The 27,250-nt window shown below is 40.6% G+C and overlaps 2 protein-coding genes across 4 annotated transcripts in view; one reads left to right on the plus strand and one right to left on the minus strand.

Moving 5' to 3' along the window:
* Positions 1-23,171, plus strand: part of CEP83 (centrosomal protein 83) — a 131,703-nt gene extending 108,532 nt beyond the window's left edge. For all 3 annotated transcript variants that reach the window (XM_075551174.1, XM_075551172.1, XM_075551173.1), the window contains 5 exons: positions 1,758-1,915; positions 3,745-3,874; positions 18,476-18,579; positions 21,057-21,246; positions 22,518-23,171. In XM_075551174.1, the coding sequence (XP_075407289.1) occupies positions 1,758-1,915; positions 3,745-3,874; positions 18,476-18,579; positions 21,057-21,246; positions 22,518-22,622 (687 nt within the window). In that variant the 3' untranslated portion in view covers positions 22,623-23,171. The remainder of the gene's footprint in view (positions 1-1,757; positions 1,916-3,744; positions 3,875-18,475; positions 18,580-21,056; positions 21,247-22,517) is intronic.
* Positions 23,172-23,883: 712 nt separating this feature from the next.
* The window catches only part of PLXNC1 (plexin C1), a 203,715-nt gene continuing 200,348 nt past the window's right edge, over positions 23,884-27,250 (minus strand). The window contains exon 31 of the mRNA XM_075551175.1: positions 23,884-26,309. Coding sequence (XP_075407290.1) covers positions 26,205-26,309 — 105 coding nt within the window. The 3' untranslated portion in view covers positions 23,884-26,204. The remainder of the gene's footprint in view (positions 26,310-27,250) is intronic.

Consider the following 27,250-nt stretch of genomic DNA (forward strand, 5'->3'; position numbering starts at 1 on the left):
AATACCTTGTTCTATTAAACTGGCATTCCAATGATGCTTACCTTCCTGACACAATCACTGCGGGTGCATAAGCAAATGTGGTTAAGAAAGCTGATGGTGCCTGGCTATCAAAAGATATAGCGTCTATATCTTAAAGACTTGAAGGTAAACAAGCGGCCATCTGGCTCAGAAGCAAAAAAAGCCCACATGGAAGAAGCACACCGGCCTGTGTGACTACGAGGTGTTGAAGGAATCAGGTATCAGTAGAACAAAAAATCATATCATTGTGAATGGGGGGGAGTATGGAGTGGAAACCCAAAGCTCATCTGTAGGCAATTGGACATCCCTTTAGAGAAGGGTCTTGGGGAGGAGACGAGCCAGTCAGGGTGCAGTGTAGCAAGGATAACATACAACTTTCCTCTAGTTGCTAAATGCTTCCTCCCACACCCCATACCACACTATCATGGTCACAATTCTACCTTACAAATCTGGATAGACCAGAGGATGTACACTGGTACAGATAGGAACTGGAAACACAGACAATCCAGGACGAATGATCCCTTCAGGACCAGTGGTGAGAGTGTCGATACCGGGAGGGTGGAGTGGAAAGGGGGAACTGATTATATGGATCTACGTATATAACTTCCTCCCTGGGGGACGGGCAACAGAAAAGTGGATGAAGGGAGATGTGGGATAGTGTTAAGATATGACAAACTAATAATTTATAAATTATCAAGAGTTCATGAGGGAGGGAGGATCGGGGAGGGAGGGGAAAAAATGAGGAGCTAATGCCAGGGGCTTAGGTGGAGAGCAAATGTTTTGAGAATGATTAGGGCAATGAATGTACAAATGTGCTTTACACAATTGATGTATGTATGGATTGTGATAAGAGTTGTATGAGGCCCTAATAAAATGATTTTTTAAGTGATAAAAGTCAATGAAATATGATAATTATACGGTTTCTTAGCAAAATGATTTGTTGGGAAGTAGGTAAAATACTGTACCAAATGCGGATCATTTGGCTATATCCTGAAAGCAGTGTGACTTTTTCTAGGTGGTTGTTCTGGAACTAGTTAACTACTTAATATTTTTCACAAGGAAAAATACTCCCAGCACAAAAAAAAATTGGAGTGGGGGAAAGCTCAAGTGACATTGCATCCTTAATAAATGACATCAGGCCAGGGGATCCCTGACACTCTGAGTAGATTTCTTAAAGCATCTTTTTGCCCAACCCTAGACATAACAAATACTTGGAAGCTTCTTTAAAATCCTGTGACAATGATCCTTTGTCCCTCCCTGCCTAGGGGGCAGAGAAGACTTGCTTGGAGGGCTTGCTGATCCCAGGGTATTGTGGTTGTCGGAGATGGGATTTCCTGAGCAGCTTTCAACAGTTGATCTGCTGTTAAAAATCTATTCTTTCTTAGGAGGATAGGTGAACCCAGACAGGAGATTCATTCTAATAGCTGAATTCTCTTTTTCACCTCCCTCTTCTACTAGCAGTTGTTCCCTCCACTATCAGTACTACCTCGTCTGGCTTGTGTGTTAGGGGGACGAAAAAGGGAGGAATTGGTAGGAGACTGAGAGAAGGGGTTCTAGATAACTCCTGATTATATTAAGAAATTACCCTAGCCAGCTACTGCTGTTCATAATTTCACTTAAGGTTATCCTCAAAGGCACAACACATGAGTGGGGTGTTCTTGAGGCCAGATGCTAACTACCCAGTGCCCTTCTCATACCTGAATGCATTTGTTTATTGGCCTTTTATTTTCTTTTGAAAGCAAATCAGTAGTTTGCAGATCCAAATGACCTCACTTGCACAGTCAGAGAGTGATTTGCTGAATTCAAACCAAATGCTGAAGGAAATGGTGGAGAGATTGAAGCAAGAATGCCGAAATTTAAGAAGCCAAGCTGAAAAAGCACAACTTGAAGTTGAAAAGTAGAGTATGCTCTTTTTTATGTACAAATGATTTCTTCTTTCTGTTATATGTAGATGGTTTAGTGATTGCCATGTTGAATGTGTTTTGGGACCTGGTTACAAACATTCTATGATGTTCTTAATGTATTTTCTATTTCAATAGAATGGGCTTTTGAATTTTGTCTGTGTGCGTGTTTGCGCATGCGTGTGTGTGTTTAAGGTGGGATACCTGTAGAAGGAAGGCTTTTAAAATTCATTCTGACCACTGTGTTTTGAAAACCCTCAAAGAAAAGCTTTTCTACTTAATAAAACTAGTATATTCATTCAAATGTCTGACCTATCCTTCTGAATGTCTGCCAATAGATTTTTTTGGTTACTGGTCAAAATTCACTTCCTAGAATTAAAACTGTATTTTCTTAGATTTTTCCCTTTAAAAGGCTCATTCGCTTATAATCTTTTTAATCTTGAAATTTGTTCGTCGTAGACACTATAGTAAATTGGTAGCAAAGTAGGTGACTGTGCATTGGGCTGCTAACCACAAGATGAGTGATTTGAAACCACCAGCCAGTTAAGTGGAGACAACCGGGCTTTTCATTCTCTTACCTAGCTGCAGCTCCAGACTTGGACAGTCACAGGGGCAGTTTTAGAATGTCCTATAAGGTCATCTTGAGTCATCATCCATTCAATGGCAGAGAGTTTGGTTTGATCGGCGAGGTGATATTTTCTGGAAATAAATACCTTGTGTTTTCTGGAAAATTTTGTTTGGATGTGGTAGAAAACTACAAATTTTAACCTGCTTTGCTTTTGGAATCTGCAAGTGCTACTCTTCTTAGATGTGCGCTTCTGAGAGCCGCGCTGATGCCAGAACAGAAAGCACGCCACAGCCGTGCCCTTCAGTTTCCCTTTATTTCAGGCTCTGAGATGTGCTGGCGGCTTATGCAGGGCATTCTGTACTGCACGAAAAGGAAGCAGGCATGGTCTTGGTCCTTAATGTGTGCGACTCTTCACATGCTCCAACTGGTTGGGCTTCTATTTTGCAAAAGTAGAAATTTCAATCTTGGGCTCCTTCTCAAGTGTTTGATTGAGAAGTGCTTAAGAGTTCTATATACTAGCAAGTGTAGTATTAATTTAAAACCAAATAATTGGGTTCTGAGTGTTAGTCATAGGGTTACATAGTAGAAAATAACTGGACCAGGGATCAACGGGATGTGATCTTAACTGTAGCTGACACACTTAAAATCTGTGAGGCTCTAGGCAAGCAATCAACTTCTCGGAGTTTGTGCTGATTTTTACAGTCCACAATAAGGGTTTCAAAAATCATACAAAGTATGCAGAAGGATTCTAACAAAAGTAAGTTGTGCATATCATTTATGTGTATTTTACTATAGCCAGAAAATAGATAGCCTTCAAACTTGATACCAGGGTTGATTTTCATCCAGTTTTAATAGGTCTAATTTTTGTTGCTTGCTGGTAATCATAGTTCAGACAGACCTGGTTATTATCAAGTGTTGGGTGTGCCATTAAGCAGGGGGGCACTTTCAGCAAGTTGGTTAACTGCTCAAAGCTTTAGTTTCCTCATGTGTAAAACAGAAATGATGCAAGTCCCTAACCCGAGCGGTGTTGTGAAGAATGGATGATGCAGTGCACACACTGTTCTAACTGAGCATCCTGCTGGCTCCTGCTGGCTTAGCAAACACGTGTTAGCAAAACCATGCCAGAGGGTCTGCCTGCAGTTGTACAATTATGAGTGTGGTGAGGCAGATTGTAAGTTTGTTTATGCTTGTGATTGCATTCATTTAATCCTGGGAGTTTATGGTAACTTCCACATTTTATGTATGCTCTCCTGACAGGACTTTGGAAGATAAACAAGTACTGTGGTTTGAAGAAAAACATAAACTTCATGAGCGAATCACAGACAGAGAGGAAAAGTATAACCAAGCTAAGGAGAAACTGCAGCGAGCTGCAATTGCCCAGAAAAAGGTGAGTGGTAGTTTTTAAATCGATTTTCCCAAGTAAAGCCTAATTTACTATTCAGGAGAATAAAATGTGTAATTAAAACTGAGGCTTTCGGGGTGTGCTAAAATTGATATTTAAACATGATAGTTTCAATGGGAAACTTGCAGAGATGAATTGGGGAACTCGGAACTGCTCAATGGGCGCATTTCTCGACTGTATCTGTAAGTCAGTTGTTCAGAACTGAAACATACTTTCCTACAGAGCTGGTGTTTTTCAGAGTAAGGATTCCAGGCCAGGCCGTATAAACCCTATTTAATTCATTCTGCACCTGTATTTTAGTGGGTTAAGCCTGTTTCAACTAGTCTAATTCATACCTGTAACATTCCTATTACAGTTAAAATGCTTTGTGGCTCATAGTTCTGGTATTACAGGAGCAGGTGACTCCTGGCCCCCAGCAAGAAGAACTGGGACTCTGCCTACCATCTGAAAGATCAGTGTAAGTCCCCACAACACTGATCCTTTCAAGTTTCACCTTGCAGCTTCCTTTCCCCAGAACCCCCAAAACTGTTTACGATATCATGGAAATCATGTAGCTAGATGTTTACTGGCTTACAACCTTCTTTTCCTACTTCAGCAAACCCAAAGACTAGCATGGTCCCCATCAGTAACCGTTACTCACTGGGACCATTGGCTCTGCAGGTATTTTCAATAGGATGCTTTTTATCAATCCCCTTAGTATACTGCCTGTGGGAAGGTGAGAAGGTGCTTCTAGACATCAGTACCTTACTGATCCTTATGCTTATTGGAAAGGCAAACCATTCACATTTGTGTGAGAAAAGATATCTAGATATTCAGCAGGCTTCAGAATAAGTTTGTGTTCAAATGTCTTTGAGCGTTAACGCATACTCTGATTTTGGAACTCTAGGACACAGCTGCACGCCCTCTATTTGGATATAACTGCCACCTGTGTCCCAGCAGGAGCTGTCTGGAAGTCATTACTTTCCCACTTTCTTGGTTTCTGAATAATGCTGTTCTCTTCTCGTAATGGTAGCAGTAGTATAGCATTGCCATTCGAAAAATAACATTCAGGCCGTGGACTCGGCGGCGGCGAGGAGTTAGTTACTTGTTGTGAGTCAGTGTCAGTCGCTTAGCGGTGGCAGCGGCTGTGGTCACCGAGAAGGGGAAGGGCCGGCCGGCGATGGTGGTCCCCGTGGCGGCATGTGCACCCCCAAGATGTCTGCTTAAAGTGGATCTTATGCCAAAGACATTTCGTTGTGGGTTTGTCTAAGGGAACAGAGTCTTTGAGGCGTGTCCAACAGGAAGGAAAAGGAAGCAAGTCATGCCCAGAATTGGAGCCAGTTAAACTGGGAACATTGTTGTCCCGAAAAAATAAGTTAAGGAATGAGAAGCAACAAAGGAAAAGACCTTCCTCTTGGAAGAACCAAAAGCACTTTGAAATTTTAACAGAATGTAATGCTAGCTGCTAACAGCACCTTTGTCTCTGGAATGGATCGAGTGCTGCAGATATAAACGAAATAGTCCAGGCCAATGGGCCTCCACTCAAGCACTCCCTCAATGCAAGAATACTTTCTTCTATTAATTGGCATTCTATGATGCTCACCTTCCCGACACAACCACTGAAGACAAAGCGGGTGAATAAGCAAATGTGGTAAAGAAAGCTGATGGTGCCCAGCTATCAAAAGATATAGCATCTGGGGTCTTAAAAGCTTGAGGGTAAATAAGCAGCCATCTAGCTCAGAAGCAACAAAACCCACATGGAAGAACACACCAGCCTGTGTGATCACAAGGTGCCAAAGGGATCAGTTATCAGGAATCAAAGAACAAAAAAATCGTATCATTGGGTGCACACCTCCATGATACGATCGCTGAAGGCAAATGGGTGCGTAAGTAAATGTGGTGAAGAAAGCTGATGGTGCCTGGCTATCAAAAGGTATAATGTTTGGGGTCTTAAAGGCTTGAAGGTAAATAAGCGGCCATCTAGCTTAGAAGCAACAAAGCCCACAAGGAAGAAGCACACCATCCTGTGCGATCACAAGGTGTCGAAGGGATCAGGTATAAGGCATCATCAGAACAACAAAAAAAATCTTAACATAGTGAATGAGTGGGGGAGTTCAGAATGGAGACCCAAAGCCCATTTGTAGGCCACTGGATATCCCCTTGCAGAGGAGTCTAGGGGAGGAGATGAGTCAGTCAGGGTGTGATGTAGCACCAATGAAGAATGCAACTTTCCTCTAGTTCCTAAATGCTTCCTCCCCCCCCCCCACCCCCTACTATCTTAATCCAAATTCTACCTTGCAAGTCTGGCCAGACCAGAGGATATATACTAGTGCAGATAGGAACTGGAAACACATGGAATCCAGGGCAGATGATCCCTTCAGGACCGGTGTGAGTGGCGATACTGGGAGGGTAGAGGGAGAGTGGGTTGGAAAGAGGGAACCGATTACAAGGAGCTATATGTGACTTCCTCCCTGGGGACGGACAACAGAAAAGTAGGTCAAGGGAGACGTTGGATAGGGCAAGATATGACAAAATAATAATTTATAAATTATCAAGGGCTCATGAGGGGAAGGGAGAGCAAAGAGGGAGGGGGAAAATGAGGAGCTGATGCCAGGGGCTTAAGTGGAGAGCAAATGTTTTGAGAGTGATGAGGGAAATTAATATACAGGTGTGCTTTACACAATTGATGTTTGTATGGATTGTGATAAGAGTTGTATGAGCCCCTAATAAAATGATTTAAAAAAAATAACATTGAAAGAAAAATAACATTCATTCTGTGAGGATCTTATGAATCAGAATCTACTTGACAGCAGTGGGCACGTGGGAGTCCAAGTGTTTTATGCTCAGTTATAAATAACTGAACTAGGAAATACCTAACCAGTCTTCTTTCTCTTCATCTGAAAGCTTAAGGTTTTCATCCCCATGTCACTTTTATTCTTTTCTGCTTATATTACGTTATGAATAGAGCGCAGATATTGATTACTTGTGATCTGAGAAATCCCATGTCTTATACTGAAACCCGGAACCAGATGCAGTTAGAAGGCACTAGACATTATGAGAGTTGATATTTGGCTTATATGTCAAGGTTTTAGAGATAATTATCTTTGAGATCAGATTCTAATTACTGAGGTGAATCCTTGGAGCAAAAGTGACATCCAGTGGTGAGAGAGATTATCCACTGATCCTAGAAGGGGTCCCAGAAAGAGGGAGGAGACACCTGCTGCCAAGTAACATTTGCTAGTATGGTGATCTAGGATGAGTTATTTTTCATATTGAAACGATGGGTATAAACACAGTAAATACTTCCTTATTAAAAATGTGATTATGTTGATTATGATTTAAGTCATACGAACTTGTTAAGCTCAATTCAACTACTGCCTGTGACCCAGAGATTATACCAAGGACTGCATCGGCCAGCGCCACAGCAACTTACAATTTTACTTCGTTTAAAGTGGATGTGACATACAAGTACTGGGAAGGATAGGATAGCCTATTCCTTTTAATAGATTAAAAGCCTAACTTAACTAGTAGCAATGCCTAGAGTCAACATCTTTCAATTCTCAGTGTAGTACTCTTTCTAATACACCGATACTCTTTAATTTCCCACTTACTTTGATTCCAAATGGTGTGATGTTTTTCCTTTTCCTCTCAATTAGAGCCACGAGTCATAGCTTTTAAGACGAAACAATCATTATAAAATTTAGTTTCTGCAACTTACTTTCCCATTCAAGTTAAGGATAAAATTTTGATGTGAAAATTTTGACTTTTAAGGTTATATACTCAGTAGATTCTTGTTATTTGCATTGCTATTTTCTATAACGTCTCTGTAAACACTGAATTAGCAAATACCTATCCATTCATGTTCACCCTCAGCTAAAACCTTTAAGTTTTTTTCTATTCTTCCATGTGCATGAGAGTGCCATAAATACTGGTTTTGGAGTTACAGGTAAATATTAGCAAGTGGGTGAGTGCAGTAAAGAATCTATAAGTAATGAGGATTATTAACAGTGCAACAGATCTTTTAGGTTCTTTATATGAATGGCAACTTTCTTATGCAATAAGACTTAAGGCAAGTCATAAAATCTGAGTCACAGGAAAGTGAGAGGTTCTTTTAACTGAGTCATAGCAACTTTATTGTTTTCCCCCAAAACTGCTATCTGAGTTTGCTCATTTGCAACTTTAAGCTTCTAAGCACAAAGCTTATGTATTTTTATAAGTATTTTTTAAGTAGGTGCTTTTGTGAGACTGATACTTTGCTCTGTGATTTGTTTGGGAAAACTTGACCAGAGGTCTTTAGTGAGAATGCCTGCTGTGATTGATGACTTCTCTATGTGGATGCCTCCTGCTTTTTGAAGTGTGATTATCAAGAGACATCTCTTAGAGTGAGCACATTGTGTTGTGCTTTTATTCTCTTTGAGGCACGTGAAGTGGCCACTTTTTACAGTCTAAGTTATAGCTCTCTGAAGTAACTCTTGGTTGAATCCCATTATGAATGTGTTCAGAACAGAAATAGAATGTACATTGAAGTTATAGAATCTCTACATACAAAAAAGTGATGTGTCTGGTACTAAGTGTTGTCCACTTATGGAACAGTTGAAACCATGGTTAATTTCTGCATTTGATGACGTTATAATCTAATTAAAGAAATAAGGTAATAAGCAATAAATACCCGAAGAATGCTGAATACTATGAGTCACTTCCAGATGATTCTTTTGGACACTAAATTTTCAGAACCATCATGTAGAGGGGAAAAACCCGGAGGGAGGGAGACCAGTTAGGAAATTGTTAAGCATACTTAAAGTGAGATTAAAAAGTCTGAAAAGCTTTGAGGTGTAGGGATAAAGATGAAGAGTGATTCCTACAGATATTTGGAGAAAAAACAATGTAGACTAGAGTAGTATGTAAGAAGATAAATACAAAGTATTTTAGCTGTGAGGGTATATGAATGGAGTTATTATAACTCCATTGAACTTATTATAAGATATACTAACAAAAAGGAATTTGTGTCAGCATAGGGGGTATAAAGAAAAGATTGACTTGATTGCACAAATGTGTGATGTGAAGTGATGGCAGTAGGTACAAGTAGACATGTCCTAGGTTCTGTTGTGTAGATAATTGGAAACAGTGGAGTGCAAAGCTTGCTGATGAATAACTCAAATTGGAAATGCATGGTTAGAAGCTTGAAGATTTAGAGGTGATTGAAGAATCAGAGGCTGATGGATTAAGTTGATTTGGAAAGAGGATCTAGGTACAATGGAGGAACGGTCTTAGAGGTGGAATTAAATTGTGGTTAAGGCCATATGGAAAAAATAATAATAATTTATAAATTATCAAGGGTTCATGAAAGAGGGGGTAGAGGGAGGGGAAATATGAGCTGATACCAAGGGCTCAAATAGAAAGAAAATGTTTTGGGAATGATGATGGCAACAAATGGACAAATGTGCTTGACACGATGCATGTATGGATTGTGATAAGAGTTGTATGAGCCCCTTATAAAATGAGCTAAAAATAAATAAATAAGAAAGCAAGCCACATGGAAAGAAAAGTCTTGCGGATGCCACGTCACTGCTGCTGGCCGTGGAGTGGAGTCCGGCTCAGAGCTGCCCTGTGGGCAGCAGGAGTCACCGCCCTCCCTCTGCCCCCTCGCAAGTGTTGTGAGCTCATGGTTGCAGCCAAGGACTCAGTCTGTGCCATCAAAGGCTTTCCTCTGTTTATTGCCTCTCTACTAAGCATGAGGCCCTTTACCAGCATCTGGTTTCTCCTGACAGTATGTCCAGAATATGTCACAAGTCTTGTCATCCTCACCTCTAAAAAGCGGGCATTTTGGCTGTACTTCTACTAAGACAGATTTTTTAAAAATACTTTTGGCAGTCCGTGGTACTTTCAGTATTCTTTGCCAGCTCTATAATTCAAATGCATCACTTCTTCAAGCTTCCTTATTCAGTGTCCAACTTCCACATGCATATGAGGCAACTGTAAATACCATGGTCGGGGTCAGGCACCCCTTAGTCCTCACAGAAAGAGTTTTGCTCTTCAACACTTTAAAGAGATCCTGGGCAGCAGATTTACCCAGTGCAATACAGCATCTGATTTTTGACTGCTGCTGCTTTGAGCATTAATTGTAAATCCAAGGAAGATAAAATTCTTGACAACTTCAATCTTTTGTTTATCTATTATGATATTGCCTGTTGGTCCAGTTATGAAGATGTTTGTTATCTTTATGTTGCTAGATGTAAAGGAATCATGAAGCAGACAGAGTATAGAAGTATTAGAGATGGACTCGAATCTGCTTAGGATATTAAAAGGAGCATAAGAAGGCTGAGGTAGGCCAGATACTACAGAGACTTTGACACTCGGAGTGAGATAGGAATGCAGTAGAAGGCCGTGAATAGATAGAAGGAGCCCTGGTGGCACAGTGGCTATGCTAGTCTGGGTGGACTAGAGCAACAAAGTCATAGATCCTCATACACAAGAGCAATTGCATATTGAGCCCTGTCCAGATCAAGTCCATAAGTCCTATAATAGCCCATGTGTCCAATACTAATCTATAAATTCCTCTTCAGACTCACCAAGCACATGCAGTGCTGCCGAATGCAGGAAGATCACAGGCTAGTGGGAGGATAGTCTTGTGGATCCAGTGACAATGGAAGCATCTCAGTGCTGGTGTGGGTCTCCATGTGGCCCCTCTACCTGGATCTTGCTGCCATTAGCCTAGCCCCTTGTATCTTGTTAGTAGAGTCTCTCAGGGAGTGAGCAGAGAGAGAGAGTGTCTCGCACCTCCAACGAGGAATACAGAATCCTCAGGAGAAGGCCATGCTTACACGGAGATCTCATTGGATCTGACCTGATTGACAGGCTAAATTCCTCCCCTTCACTTCCCTCTCAAATTGACAAACGATTACATAACTACCACAGTGGTGGTGAATTGAACTGCTTACTACCAGCTCAGTAGTTTAAAACCACCAAGTGCTCCTCAGGAGAAAGATGAGGCTTTGTATTCCTATTAAGACTTAGAGCAGGAGTCCTCAAACTTTTTAAACAGGGGGCCAATTCACTGTCCCTCAGACCCGTTAGAAGACCGGACTATAGTTAAAAAACTAAACAAAACTATGAACAAATCCCTATGCACACTGCACATATCTTATTTTGAAGTGAAAAACCAAAACGGGGCAAAAAACACCCGGCGGGCCGGATAAATGTCCTCGGCGGGTCTTAGTTTGAGGATGCCTGATTTAGAGTCTCAGAAACCCAGAGGCAGTTCTACCTTCTCTGTAGGATCACTCAGAGTCAGCATCAACTCGGTGGCAGTTTTCTGGTGTTATAATCTGAACTACATCCTAGAAGGCTCTATCTATTGGAGGAAATGGGACAAAATGACTCATGGAGATCACTTAGGGGCAACTTCATTAGTCCAGGTGAAAGATTGATAGTGAATTTGGAATGCAGAATTCATTGTGGAATGCTGTTCAGATTCTGTGTATATCCTAAAGGTAGAGCTGAGAGTGGATATGGGGTGTGAAAGAGAGATGAACCAAAGATGTTTAAGATTTTGAATTTGAAAAGCTGGAAAATAGAGCTGTTGTTACTAAAGTGGAGAAGACTGTGGAAGGAACAAGTTTGGGGGTAAAACAAGGATACCTCTCTCGATATGTTTAGTGTGAAATACCCATTAGCCCTCAAGTGGAGATATGAAGTAGTCAGCTGGATGTGCCACTATGGAGTTCAGGACAGAGGCTAGATATAGAGATTTTGGGATCCATTAGCATGGAGATGGTATTTAAAGCCATGGGATCATCCAAGAGGATTGATCTTTGAGGAATTCTAATGTTTGGTTCCAACGTTTCTATCATAGCAAAAGTTAGAATTAATAAACTGTAAGGAGCTTCAGTAGACAACACCCAAGCTTGTATGGATTATGCTAAGAGCTGTATGAGCCCCCAATAAAATGATTTTACAAAAAAATAAAATATTCCAAGCTGACCTAAAGAGAGAATAAATAATAGAAAAGACAGAGCAAATGATAAGACAAGTATGAGACAGAAGAAAGTCGTAATATGTAATTGGGTCACTGCAGGAGGGGAGAGAATGAAAAAGACACAATATTTGAAGACCAATAATTTTCTGAAACTAATAAGCCCTGGTGGTGCTGTTGAGTAAACATTGGCCTACGAGCTGCATGGTCAGTGGGTCAAACACACTAGCTGGCCCATGGGAGACAGAAGCTGTCTGCTCCTGTAAAGAGTTACAGCCTTAGAACCCATATAACGGCTGATGGGAGTTAGAATCGGCTCTGGCAGTAGGTTAAATGGAAGACATTAATGGATCCATTCAAGAAGCTCCATGAACCCCAAGCTGGTTAAAGCAAAGAAAACTATTCCTGACTCACCCTGATCAGATTGCTGAAAACTGAAGATTGGAAATTTGAAAATGAGGCAGAGCAACAAAGAAGGTACCCTTGAATGTGGAACCAGTCAGTGTGTTTAGTGACTTCCAGCAGAAATATAGAAACCAAAAATAAGAGATTGGCAGTTTTTCTCTTTCAGTGCTTTAAAAGTATCAATATAGAGTTTTTTAACAGAGGAAACGGTCATTTTAAAATTAGATGAGATGAAAAATTTATCAGATGACAATATGATGAGAATTTTTTTGTTAGTCCACTAGAGAGGATATTATGAAATTATTCCATTGCTGAAGAAAAACTGACTTGGAACAAAGATTTACAGGAAGGAATGAAGAGTAAAATAAAGGGTATCCTGAGGAATAATGTAAATAAATATTGTTTAAAGCAGCAACAAGTGCCCTATGGACTTGCTAATATATGTAGAGGTAGTTATATGGTGATAATAGTCCAGAGGGCAAAAGGTAGGTAAACAAAATCAAGCGACTGTAAGATGCGTGTAATTTTAGGGAGTGCAGTGCCCTCCATAGATTATAATAGCTCACGGTACCTATCCCAACACCTAGGCTCACCACAAATAATAATTAAAGGAAGTATATCACTGAAAAGGTAATGAAGAGAAAAACGAATAAAAATTCTTGCTTATTACTATAAGAGAAACCAAGAAAAGATCAATAAAGAAACATAGAACTGGTGGGACCACTGAAAACTATGAACAGATGGAAGACTCAAGTACAGTAATCTCAAGAATCACTTTAGATTGGTAAATTTATCAACTTTATGTTAGTGAATGAACAAAATCTTCATTTAAGAGCGACATATTTAAAGCAGATTTGAAAAATCAAGATCCAACTGTGTTCAGGAACACATTAAATGTGGGGATTAAAGATTTAAAAGGTTGAAAGTTAAATGATGGAAAAATATAAACCATATAACAAACCAAAAGATGGCTGATAGTAGTGGAAGGCTTATTAAAGGACATTTCATAATTAATATTCAATTAAACTGGAAAATATAATTCCAAATTTATGTGTACCTGCTAGAGAGCTTGAAAATATGTAAAAGATGTAAGAAAAGACCGAACAGACAAATCTACAATGAAAGATCTTAACATAAGTCCCTTAATAAATAACAGAATAACTTAATAAAAAATCCCGTAGAAGACGTGACTCAACAATTTGAACTAATCTAGACAGGACATTACTTCTCACACCTGAAGAATACACATTTGTTTCAATGTTCGGAATTAAGTAGTATACTTCTAAATAATCTGTGAGTTGAAGCAGAAGAAATGTCTATGAAAAATTAAAAAACATTTTGAACTGCATGTAATATACACATGACACATTAACATTTATGTGACATGGCTAAAGCAGTGTTACATGGCTTATAACATTAAGGCATATAATAGGGAAATTAAATCATTGATATAAGCTACCTATCATTTAAAGAAAGTTGAAGAACAGCATATTAGGTAGAAGTAAAATAATTGTAATAACCAAGGAATGAGCAGAAATAAACGACAGAAGTACAAATGTACAATACAAAAACTAGAAAATGAGGAGAGTTGGGTTTTGTTTTTTTTTTAAAGATTGACCAAATTGGCAACACCTTAGCAAATCTGATTTCCCTAACTTCCCCCAAAATGGATGTATCCATGCTAGATAAATAGATAACACAAATGAATAATATTATGGTGGCAAAAAAGGATATCACTACATAACTTGTAGCTCCTAAAGCAGAAAGATGAAATGATCAAAATGACTATGTTGAGAAATTATAAATTATACAGTTTAGATAAATTTTTACAGTACTACTTAAAACTAATACAAGAAGTAGAAAATATGAACAGTCCAGTATATATTAAAGAAATGAAATCCTTAATTAAAAATCTGCCACATAGAAAATGACAAGCTCATTTGGCTTCGCTAGTGAATTCTTCCAAATACTTATAGAAGGAATAATACCATTCTTAACACAAATTATCCTAGATAATAGAAAAGGAAGAAAATCGCCCTGTATTAGTCTAGGTACTTTAGAGAAACAAATCCACAGAAACTCGTGTATGAGAGAGTTTTATATAAAGGGTAAGTGCACATCAAGGAAACACCCCAGCCCAGTGCTGCCTAAGCCCACAAGTACATTAACCCATATGTCTAACACCAGTCCACAAAGAAGTCCTCCATCTCACAAAAAACACACTATGATGCCGACTGCAGGAGGAAAGCCAAGTGAGTGAATGTGTAAGCATCTCAGAGCTGGCAGGGGTCTCCACACGCTGCTCTAGCACCCAGGGCTGCATCGGGGTAGATCCATGCAGCTTCTCCTCAAGGGTGTCTTGCAAGAAGTGAGCCTTGCCAGCTAAAGCAGGGAACTAACTGGCTAAGGCAGCTGCTCCCTGGTCTGACCATCACAAAGCAAGAGATCTGAGAACTAGAAAGGCAAGGCTCACTGAGCCATTTATCTCTCCGCCCTTCAATTAACCCCACGTGTTTATTGGGCAGGTTTGCAAAATAAACTTTAACTCATGCCCCATTTATTTTTTGCAGTTACAGACTGTTATGGTCATTGTAAGAAAAGAAAATCACATCGTGAACATATATCCAAAATTCTTAAATGATATATTCACCAGATGTTTTCTCACTGCCATCATATTAGTGCTGACATATAATTCCTCCATAGGACAGGGTAGTACTGCCTCTGTGAATCTCCCAGACTGTAACTCGTTAGGGGAGTGGAAAGCTCCATTTTTCTCCTGAGAGCAGGTGGAGGTTTCAAACTGCTGACCTTATGGTTAGCAGTCCAACACATAGCCACTGTGCTATATATCATGATTTTATAAGGCTTGTTATAGGAATACAGAATGGGGTTTGGCATTCAAAGCTAATCAGTCTAATTCAACACTCTTAACAGAACAGGAAGAAAAACCATTGTGGTTATTTTAATGTATGCAGAAAAATAATTTGACAAAATCCAATATACTTTCATAATGAAACCTCCTATCAAACAAGGAATAGATTATTTCCAGCCTAATAAAGTATCTACAAAAATGAAATATTGAATGCTTATCCCTACACTCAACTTTGAGAACAAGACAAGTATGCCCACTGCCACTATTTTTTTTTGAGGCCCTAGCCAATGTAGAAAGGGAAGAAAACAAAAGATAGAGTAGAATCAAAGGAAGAACACTTCGTTCTAATATCCCATCATTCCATGATGCTCACTTTCCCAACATGATCACTGAAGACAAAATGGGTGCATAAGCAAATGTGGCGAAGAAAGCTGATAGTGCCTGATTATCAAAAGATAAAACCTCTGGAGTCTTAAAGGCTTGAAGGTAAACAAGTGGCAATCTAACTGAGAAGCAACAAAGTCCACATGGAAGAAGCACATCAGCCTGAGAGATCATAAGATATCAGGCATCAAAGACCCCAAACAAAAATATATCATTGTGAATGAGGGGGGAGTGCAGAGTGGAGACCCAAACTCATCTGTAGACATTTGTACATCCCCTTACAGAAAGAGAGGAACCAGTCAGGGTTCAGTATAGCACTGATGAAACATACAACTTTCCTCTTGTTCTTTAATGCTTCATCCGCCTCCCCCATTCCCCACTATCATGACCCCAATTTTACCATACAAATCCAGCTAGACCAGAGCATGCACATGGGTACAGATAAGAGCTGGAAACACAGGCAATCCAGCACAGATAACCCCCTCAGGGCCAATAATGAGAGCAGCGATACCAGGAGGGGAAGGGGAGGGTGGCGGGAGAAAGGGGGTATTGATCACGGTGATCAACATATAAGCCCCTCCCAGGGGGTATGGACAACAGAAAAGTGGGTGAAAGGAGACAAGGGTGAGTGTAAGACATGAAAAAAAAAAAACCAACAAAAAACTAGGCAAAAAAAAGGCCATCTAGCTTGGAAGCAACAAAGCCCACAGAGAAGAAACACGCAGCCTAAGTGAATACAAGGTGTTGAATGGACCAGGAACAAAAACCATCATTGTGTGATCACCTTCCTCTCATAAATGCTGAAGATGAATGTGGGCATAAGCAAGTGTGGTGAAGAAGACTGATGGTGCCCGGCTATTGAGAGATACAGTGTCCGGGGACTTAAAGGCTTGAAAGTAAACAAGCGGCCATCTAGCTCAGAAGCAACAAAGCCCACATGGAAGCAGCACACCAACATGTGTGATCATGAAGGGCCGAGGGGACCAGATTTCAAACAGTAAAGGCAGGGGGGAAAAAATCACATCACCGTGAATGAGGGGAGTGCGTGATAGGCGGGGACCCAATGCCCATCTGTAGACAGCTGGACATCCCTTTTAGAGGGCTAGTCGGGAGGAGATGAGTCACTCTGGGTTCAGTGTAGCAACAATGAAACTCAAAACCTTCCTCTAGTTCTTGAACGCTTCCTCCCCTCCTAATTATCATGACCCCAATTCTACCTTGCGGACCTGGTTAGACCAGAGGATGCACAGCGGTACAGTAGGGATTTGGAAATACAGGGAATCTAGGATGGATGAACCCCTCAGGACCAGCGGTGAGAGTGGCGGGAGGGAGGGAAGGGTGTGTAGAAAGGGAGAACCGATCTCGGGAATCTATGTGTAACCTCCTCTCTCGGGGATGGGCAATGGGAAGGTGGGTGAGGGGAGACGCGGGGCAGTGTAAAATAAGATAAAATAATTTATAAACTATTAAGCGTTCATGGGGAAGGGGGGAGGAGGCAGCGCGGAGGGAGGGAGAGAGGGGAAAAAAAGGAAAACTAGCTGATTCCAGGAACCCAAGTGGAAGGTGAATTTTGAGAATGAGGGCAACGAATGTATAAGGGTGCTTTACTCAATTGATGTATGTATGGATTGTGATAAGGGTTGTATGAGCCCCACTAAAATGATTTATTAAATTAAAAAAAAGAAAAAAAACTAAATTATCAAGGGTTCATGAGGGAGGGAGGGGGAAAAATGAGCTGATGCCAAGGGCTCAAGTAGAAAGGAGATGTTTTGAAAGTGATGATGGAAACATATGTACAAATTCACTTGACACAATGCATAGATGTATGGACTGTGATAAGAACTGTATGAGCCCCAATAAAGTGATTTTTAAAAAATAGAGTAGAAAGGAACAAAAATTGTTTTATTCACAATTTATATCTTTGGTGTACACGGAATATAAACAAATCTATTGATAAGAAATTAAGATATTGTATGAATTTTTAAAGATTGGTTGCAAGGACAAGTAATAACTCATTTATTTTTCTTTACATTTAAAACCAATGGAAAAACTTCAAAATAAGTACCACTTATAGCAGTATTAAAAAATGCCTAGGACTATACCTAATGAGAGACATTTAAGACAGAAGACATTAGAAACTATTACTATTGCTATAAAAAAATGTTGAAATTTAGGGCATGTCAATGTTCCTGAGCTGAGCATTTACATGTTACTTGCTTTTGAGTTTTACATTTGAGTTCCATTAGCCTGTTATATTTCAGTAAAAAGTTAGGAAAACACCTTACACATTCTTATCTACTGTATAAATTCCATCACGAGAGATGTCTCTACATTTAAAATAAGGCAATATGTGTAAAACTGGGGAAATACTGCTGTTTTCTCTCAGACTCTTTGCAATTTACGTAGATGTGCCCATATTATTTGATGAAGTCACATCATGTGTGTTATTGGACCAATTTCCCTTTGCATAAAGTAAAAAAGAAAAATCTGTTTAGATACTAAGATGCATCCAAAACCTGCCTTAGTAGCTCTGTCCTTCAATTTGCTGCATTGGTGGCAATTTATTAATGCAAGCATGCTTTCCATTTAAAATTTTGTTTCAGTTCTTTTAAACACATGATACCTTCTGAGGAAATTAAGACGCACGATTTCTAATCAAGTGACAGGCAGACTAATTAGTAAAATTTGACTACTTCCCCTTTTAGATTTTTACTTGGCAGCAATCTAGCTATTGATATCAATTTTCTGGTTTGACATAAATAATAGTTCCGTTTGTCACATTGAAGACACATAGCTCTGTGGTATATTATCTTTGCAATTTTCAATAAAAGTTTTATCTGTTAATATTCACTGAAAATACTAATTTCTAAACAGGAGCATTTGGGTAAATGAAGTCCTCACTATTATTGTTTTGTTCAAATGGGAGATGATGTATTAACATATAATTCATATACATTTGTTTCTCATTTTCTAGAGAAAATCTCTTCATGAAAATAAGTTAAAGAAACTTCAGGAGAAAGTTGAACTTTTGGAGGCAAAGAGAGAAGAATTGGAAACAGAAAACCAGGTGTTAAATAGGTAACGTTTCACCTATGGTCTTATTTTGATAGTGTGATAGGGTGCTGCTTCTTTGGATAAAACACTTTATATTTTCTTTTAAAATTAAAAAAATTATATACTTTTATTTCTTTTAAATAATATGTATATTTTAAATTCTAAACGTGTTTGATAACCCATAGAAGTAACCAATGTGTATCGGAAGAAGTCAGGCCAGAGTGCTCCTGAGAAGCAAGGGTAGCTAGACTTTGTCGTCCATCCTTTGGACGTGCTGTCATGGAAGAGGACATGGTGTTTGCTGAAGTGGAAGGGTGGTTAAGATAGTGAGGAAGATCCTCAAAAAGGTGGATTGGCACAGCGGCTTGCATCCGTGGGCGCCACATAGGGACAGTGTGAGGATGGTGCAGGACGAGCAGTGTTTCAGTCTGTTGTGTGTGCAGTGTCGCTGTGGGTGGAGTCGACTCGGTGGCACCAAACAACAACATGCTGAACAAATGATGAGAGAAGTTGGGTTATGTGAAGATGTTGTGTCAGGGTTAGAAGGCAGCTTACTAGCCATCTATATTCAGGTCACACAACTTTACTTGTTGAACATGAATAGGCCTGGAAGCACTTGCTGATGACGATCAAGGATTAGAGTGTTCAGTAAGGGTTGCAACTCAGTGTAAAGAAGAAAACCAGCATCCTCACAACTGGACCAGTAGGCAATGTCTTGATAAATGGAGAAAAGATTGAAGTTGTCACGGACTGCATCTTGTATGGATCCATAATCACAGAAGCAGTAAAGAAATCAAACAATGCTTTGCATTGGGTTAACCTGCTGCACAAGACCTCTTTAAGTGTTGAAAAGCAAGGATGTTACTTAGAGGACTAAAGTGTGCCTGACACAGCCCTAGTATTCTTAATTACATCATATGCATGTGAAAGTGGGGCAAGAAATAAAGAAGACCAAACAATAATCGGTGTATTTGAATTGTGATGCTGGTGAGGAATATTGAAAGTACCATGGACTGCCAAAAGAACAAACAAATCTGCTTTGCAACAAGTGCAGCCACAGTGCTCCCTAGGGGCAGCATGGCAAGACTTTGTCTCATGGGCTTCGGACATGTTGTTAGGAGAGACACGTCCTTGGAGAAGGTCGTGCTTGGTAAGGTAGAGGGCCGGTGAGAACTAGGCAGGCCTTTGACCAGAGGGGATGACCACATGGCTGCAGCAATCGGCGAGGGTGCAGGCCTGGGCAGTGCTCCCTTCTGTTGTAAGCGGGCCGTTGGGAGCTGTCCTCCATGGCGCCTGGCAGCAACAACGTTTTACTGAATACTCTTCCAAACTAAAAGGCTTCTGTGCTTGCTAGGCATCTGTGCACTTGGGACGGAGAGTTCATGTCAAACTGGTTGCCAGGAGTGTTTTACATTCTTGTTGCTGAGACAGTGAAACAGCTGGTCCTCTTTGTATGACTGCATATCTGAATCAAAGATCAGGTTTTGGTTGCCTGGTATGAAACATATTACTGTGTTATAACTTCAATTTTGTGGGTACATCGAAGCACAGCTACTAATCAGCATCGATAGCCTTTCTTAAACAGGGAAGACTTACCGTATCAAGTACAATTTTATAAAGTTACATATTTCTCAAGGGATTGAGAAAACCAGAGGTAGCATTTATAATATTTGATTCAGGTTCCTAAAGAATCGTTTTCAAATTCAGCTAATTAGTGGTAGCCTTCAGCACTTGAACTATTCTTTAACTCTCGGTTTGATTTAAAATGTATACTGTTATTTTAGTATATCCCCAAATGTCACCATTTGTTTTTCAGAACACCCAAGAAGCTTCTAGACTCCAGAAAAAATGTCAGCATTACACTACTTAGTATCTTTTTTACTAATTCCAAGAGATATTGAAATATCAATCAAAATTGGGCAGCTGTAGTACAAGACACATAAACTTATAGTGGTTGGACAACCCGCTTTGATTATCCTTGTGATTGGTGAAGACATTCGTGTTGTGACCAATAAGATGGCGGTTCTGTGAGGGCCCTAAACGTTAGCTTGTTTTTCAGTTTCGTTTTCTAAAGTTGGGTAGCCTCTCCTTTGTAATTCCCTAAATTTTAAAGAAGTAGAGAAAGGGCCTTATGAACTTACTTGAATTTGACCACATTTCTTCTACCAAAATGTCCATTTCATATAGCCCCTTAGTACTTTCTGCATTTCCTGAAGTGCCTCTTTCTTACTTTCAAGATCCATAGGTAGTTAGAGGCCAAATAAAACTTTTAAATGGGTTGATAACTAGCAATGTTAATACTTTTCTTATGATTAAGATGTAATGTCATCTTTCTGTTTATTTCTCCAGATAAGCAATTTTATCTCTAGATTACATATGGATAAAATTTCTCCCTTTGAAATTTATTTTTTCTAGTTTAAAATTATATGAACTGTGTTTTCCTTTGGAGTGGAACTTTATTAAAGAAAAGAGTCGTGATATGATTTTCTTTCCCCTCTAAGACAAAATGTTCCATTTGAAGAATATACAAGGATTCAAAAAAGGCTAAAGGATATACAGAGAAGACACAATGAATTTCGAAGTTTAATATTGATTCCCAACGTGCCTCCCACCACATCTCTCCACCCTGTGAGCTTTCAGTCCTCAGACGTGGCTCCAGGCGTGGAGCTTTCTTTCCCTCCTCATCTTCAGGTATGGGACATTTATGAGGAAAGTTTTGAAAGCATTTCTGTAGGTTGTTACCTGCTAAATAAAGAGTTAAAACTACCAATTTTGAATATGATCAGTACTAATAATTAGTGACAAAAGTGACCTAGTTCACTGAGATCAGTGGTTCTCAACCTTCTTAGTGCCACAACCCTTTAATATAGTTTCTCATGTTGTGCTGACCCCCCAACCATAAAATTATTTTCATTGCTACTTCATAACTGTCATTTTGCTCCTGTGATGCATTGGGAGACCCATGTGCAAGGCTCATTTGACCCCCCAAAGGGCTCGCGACCCACAGGTTGAGAACCACTGATTTAAGTCAAGTCAGTGTTAACTTCTCCCTTTCATTTACCAGAGAAATCCTGTAATGATGGCGGTAGGAGCAGCATCTTCTGTTGGACAGGAGAAAGGAAGAAACTTGAGTAACCTAGTTTGTAGGTTCTTCATGTAACACTACAATGTAGTATTTTACCTCCGCTAATGAAAAGTACTGTGAGGCAGCAGGAATGATAATTCCTCATTTACACAGGTGGAAACTAAGTTCTGAGGTCAAGTGACTTGCCTAAGGCCATGGCTTGTAATGGACCCCTGGTGGCATTATGAGAAGCCGTGTCTCCTCACTTGAAAGGTCGGCTGTTCCGACCTACCCATTGGCTCCTGCACAGACTGGCGATCTGTTCCAGGAACGTTGACAGCTGCCAGTCCCTCCAGAGCAGAAACGCTCTGTGACGTGGGGCCAATGTGAGGTGACGGAACTAGTAACAGCAGCATCGCTCACGAGTGACAGTGGTTCCAAAACTTGGTCTCTCAGTACGCAATCGGATTTGACGGTCAGATTTTTTTCAGAAGATAGACTAGTAATAAGTAATTGCGTTTTATCATGTTGAAGATTTTTGTCACTAAGGGCTGTGTTTATAATGTGCTACTGTTAAACTCTAGTCCTGTTAGAAAAGCTGCCAGAAGTCCACCAGGGCCCCACTTTATTGTATTCTCGCTCACTCCCTGAAGAATCTTGCAGCCCGGGAAACAAACAGCAGACTTAGGCTTTTACTTCAGGCTAGAGCCTGAGACTGGAGAGCGTGAAGACTAGTCTAGCCCACACCACTGGGTTCTTACTGCTAAAATGGTCCTTGTTTCCACGCCAGATGTGGCAGGCCTGTCTGAAAGGGGCTGGCTGAGGCTGCTGCAGACCTGTGGCTGCTCCAGAGTTTTCTATCACTTACTCTTGCTGTGCTTTCCCGCCACATCTTCAGGAGGAGCAGCATCAAAAGGAACTCTCTTTACTGCGTAGAAGACTAGAAGAGCTAGAAACGACGCAAAGAAAACAACTGGAGGAACTTGGATCTCCTGGGGAATGAGTTCTTGGAGAAAGGCTCATCAAAGGGGCTGAAATCCGGGAAGCTGGGAAGTTTGAACATGCGTGGCATTTAGAAACTGTATGACTGCTTGCCAGACACTTGAATTTGCCTCCAGGAAAACTACCAATTGCACACTGTATTTCATGAATTTGGGAACTTTCAGATAGTAGTAACAAATGAAGCATTAAAAGAAACCATTTCAGAGATATTGAGACTATTTATTGAAAATCCTTTGAGTGTCAAAAGAAAGAAAAGGAAATAGGGAATCAAGTTCTTAAATTATTTTATGAATTTTACTTTATTAAATTTGTTTTTCTTGAATATGCCCATGTTGGTACCCCCTCTCCTCACCTTTGAGATGTTTGGTGCAGTACCAAGGTTGGCAAACATCTGGTTTACTAGGACAAAAGTTATAAATATGTAGTTCTTAAAGATGACAATTTTATAATAAAAAAAAACAAAGTTATCTAACCATATGTTCACTACAAAAGGCTACGTGTTCTAAAACCTGTGTGTGCATAATTTATTACAGAGCTGAATAAATATTTTTCTACCTACCTGCACTGCCTCGGTATGATTTCTCTGTGGCACCTATTTTGCAGTGTAGATGTCGGTGAGTCTGGCTCTGTTGGGTGACCTTGAATAGAAGAGAACAAGGTCGGAATAATGAAATCCTGTGGCTGTATGAAAAACGGGCCATGGTGGTAAACTTGAACCCAGCCAGCGGGTTTCCTGTGACAGTGTAGTTGGTGCTTGGCTTTGCTTTCCACGATTGGGTACGAAGCATGTTGGTATAAATGTTTCACTTTTGCACGTCCCTTACTTTCTTCTCCACTGTGTGTTCACAGCAGAAGAAGCTTTCCAGGTGACATCTTCCAGAGGAATTCTGGAATAATTCCATGTCAACAAAGCAGTGCTCAACCCTGCCAAACTAAGTGGAATGTTTATTATTCTGGAGTCTTTATGATCAAAACTCTCAAGTTGATAGTACAGACGAGGAACTGTAGTTGAGCAGCCTCAGCATAAGTGAGCTAGAAACTGGATTGAGGTTTCCTTACTATGGGATGTAAGTGCTTATTCATGTAGACTGTACAATGACATCTTATTCGTATAATATAATGAATTTCCATGGAGCCACTTTGAATTTTTAAAAGGCTATTTATAGCTGGATCATTGAAAAGGAAAAAAAAGACAGAGTCCACAGTTACAGCAAAATGTTTATTTTTGGATATAGACATTTAAAACATTCATCTCCAAGAACATCTTTAATCAGGTATACAATAAGAAGTAGACTTTAAATCCTAATACGGAAAAAGGTACCAAATAATTTTTAAATGCTGCTGTAGACACTAGTGTTAGAAAAAAAAGTTTATAAATGAATTGTCTTGCACCAAAAAAATATGCAAAGGAACTTGAAAATAGAAATGGTTTGCCATTTGTTTCTCTGGTTGCTGTTTCCTATGAACCCAGTGACTGATTGTCCAGCACCCATCTGATTTGGCCATTTTCTGCGTTTGGCTAATGTGATCCAAAACGTGGATCTAGATAGTGCTTTTCACTGGGGGATTGACAAACACGCTACATACATTAGTGAATCTTTACGCCACCTCAGTGAGGTAGGTTAGAAATATACAGAAATCGAGGCACAAAGAGTTAAGTGACTTGTCCAAAGTCCCCAGCAGCAGCATCCCTGGAAGAGCAGCTAATTCTCTCCACAGGACTGTGTGCCAGAGCGCTGGACAGGGACACCCTCATCTGTAGCATTTAGTAAGTACTTACGGTAAAGCTGTAGCTGATCCTTGGAATTCCCTTAGCATTTCTGTACCCTAAAGAAGGGAACGTCTTTTGGGCAACTCTCCTACCCTTGGCTCTCAACTCTCCTACTGGTGTTCGCTTAGGAACTCCTTCACACCTTTTGAGATGGTAGCAGCCTTCATGGGGCCAGACCTCTCTCGATACTTACAAGAACCCGATTTGGTAGTCTTTGTGAGGTGTGTCCGTTGGACAGACAGTGGTCGAAGGCGGTGGGGTTGGGAGGGTGCCTATCAGGGACAGTAACTGCTGCTTTTACAATCCCCTGGTTGAGACGTCACCGCTCTCGCTATTTACCAGATACCAGGGAGCAAAAAGAATTTCATTGAGGGAAAGTCTCATGTTTAAACCCAGGTGTTACATGCAGTATAGGTACATGACTTTGAGGAATGTGTGTTCAGCTTGAAAAAGCATTTGTTCATTTGGGGCTTTGGAGCACCAAGGGTAAAAGGTGCCACAAGAAAGGCTTGGGAGAGTTGCCAATTAAGTTTACTTTTTTCTCTTGGTTTAGTAAAAGGAAAACACAGTGGTATTAAAATTGGTCATGAGCAGCAAAAATTCAGGAATAAAAAAATCAGCAATAAAAAGACTACAGTGTAAGGGGAGAGGGAGTTCTTTGAAAAGAAAGGCATGAGTAACGGGTATTTTAATTCTCCTGCGAGGAATACTTTCAAAAAGTACATAGTAAGACTAAGATACCAAGTTGTATACTAATGATTCCGGGCCTTGGGCCTCAGAGATATATATTTATATATAATACTCCAGTGTGAACAGCAATTTCATGAAATGGAAAATGTCTTTTTTTTTTTTTTTGAAATCACACACAAGTATTGATAACCACAGGGTTCACTTGGAATCTAAAGCAAGGAGACACCAGTCTAGAAAGGTCGGATTGGAAACGCAAGCCACTTTTCACAGAACGTGCTGATCTTTGAGACAGAACACGTGCACGACTAACGAGGTCCTCTGCCACGACACCCAACACGTCCACCGGCACGTACACACAGGATGAACAAAGGAACGGGGAGACGGAGCGGAGGCCCGGCGAGAACACGGTGGGTGGGGTGCTGGCACACCGTGCTCCTTGCTTTAGAGCTCCTGGGGCAGGGGGAGGGGAGGCGGATGGAGTGCAGTTGGTGACCACGGAAAAACACGAGCCCTTTCAACAATGTGGCAACACTGTTCGTTTTTGGTTTAAAAACACACGCACGCGTGCACGCACACGCGTGTGCACACGAGTGCTACGTGTACACACTACCACATCCTGCAGTCAGCTTTTCCAAGAACTGGGGAAAAGTGTGAATGCTGCAAATCCTCGAGGTTGCCCTAAAACACCCCCACCTTGTTTCCAAAGGACTCACTTCACATTTTGTGCGGAGCCCTGGCAACGGCCCTTTTCTGCAGAGGGGCAGTGTGGTCACAAGTGCTAGACCTAGCTGTAGTTTTCTGACAAAACCACTTCTTTTGTGCTTAAGTGGAGACTGTAGTTACAATAGCAGGGCACTCGCCACTGGCCCCGTTTTCTCTGTAAACAAGGAGGCTGTCTGCAACCACCAGGTCACCTCATTTACAGGAGGGTTCCCACAGGCACCACGCTGGGCTCTGCTTTCTGAAAGCGGGGCATGGACCTTGGTCTCTGACAAAGACAGTGCTCGAAGTGGAACCTATGTGCAAACGGAAACGATTACCGACACAGAGTAGCTCAAGCAGCCATTTTGCTCCCAAGTCGTCTGAAGAACTTTGCCAGGTTAAGCCAGGCCCCCAGAGCGCTTACATCCACTTGCATTTCTTCTTCTCGTCAAATAAGACTTTGACATGCAAGAGTTGTTTCTGAGCTTCTTCCAGCCCTCGTTCTCTTTCTAGTTTATTTAGAATCTGTTGACAATTAGAACAGTTATTTTAGAGATTGTGGCTTTAGCATTAAACCGATTGTTTTTTGTTGTTGTTGCTTTTGACTTTCATATTTCATTTCTTTTTTTCCTTTTGCATTCCTGGTGCTGTGAGCTGGGACGATCTGTATGAAACAGATGCCAGCATTTTCTCCCAGTGTCATTTACATACTCACTTGGCAAGTTGTTTTGCTAAGTCATTATCACAGGATCAACAACACCATGGCTTAAAATAGAAGCTCACAAGAAATACCAATGATGTGCTTACAAATATGGGGCCAGACTTCCAGGCCCTGCTTTATGCATTATGTCACAGCCATTCCCAGCACAGCAAGCATTCCTGGGCAGCCAACATGCAAGCAAGTCCTCGCCATGGGTGCAGCAGGCAGGGGCATCTTGGTAAGAGATGAGCTTGCCCTCCCCACACCCCTCCCATCTGTGCAGTCCCTGTCCCTCCTCTCCTCTGCCCTCCCCAGGCCTTCCCTTCTCACCCCTAACCCCTGGAGAGAGGGATGCTTATCATGTGGAAGGAACTCATTGCCTCTACCCTACCTGAGTGCTTCACTTGATCTTCAAGTAGCAAATGGAATGGGTGAGCTATTCTCACCATTGACATGGATAGCCTGTCCCAGCATGACTGAGTGGGGGGAATCAGGGAAGGGGGGATTAACATAGATTTGGAAACAGCGCATCTGATGAATGTGTCTGTGTGAATTTCCAAAGAAAAAAGAAAATCCAGATTTAGGAGAATTAATCTTAAAAGGAGAATGGTTTATTGAAATCGTTTTTTCTTAAGTCAGATATATGGTTATTCATATCACTATGGAATACAAATCTAGCTTTCATTTCAGCAGATTACAATCCAGCAGAAACAGGCCCCATTTAATAGGACTACTTCTTACTCATCAAAGTTATTTTGAGTCAGTG

The sequence above is a fragment of the Tenrec ecaudatus genome, chromosome 6 (assembly GCF_050624435.1).
Source record: "Tenrec ecaudatus isolate mTenEca1 chromosome 6, mTenEca1.hap1, whole genome shotgun sequence".
NCBI classification, from domain to species: domain Eukaryota; kingdom Metazoa; phylum Chordata; class Mammalia; order Afrosoricida; family Tenrecidae; genus Tenrec; species Tenrec ecaudatus.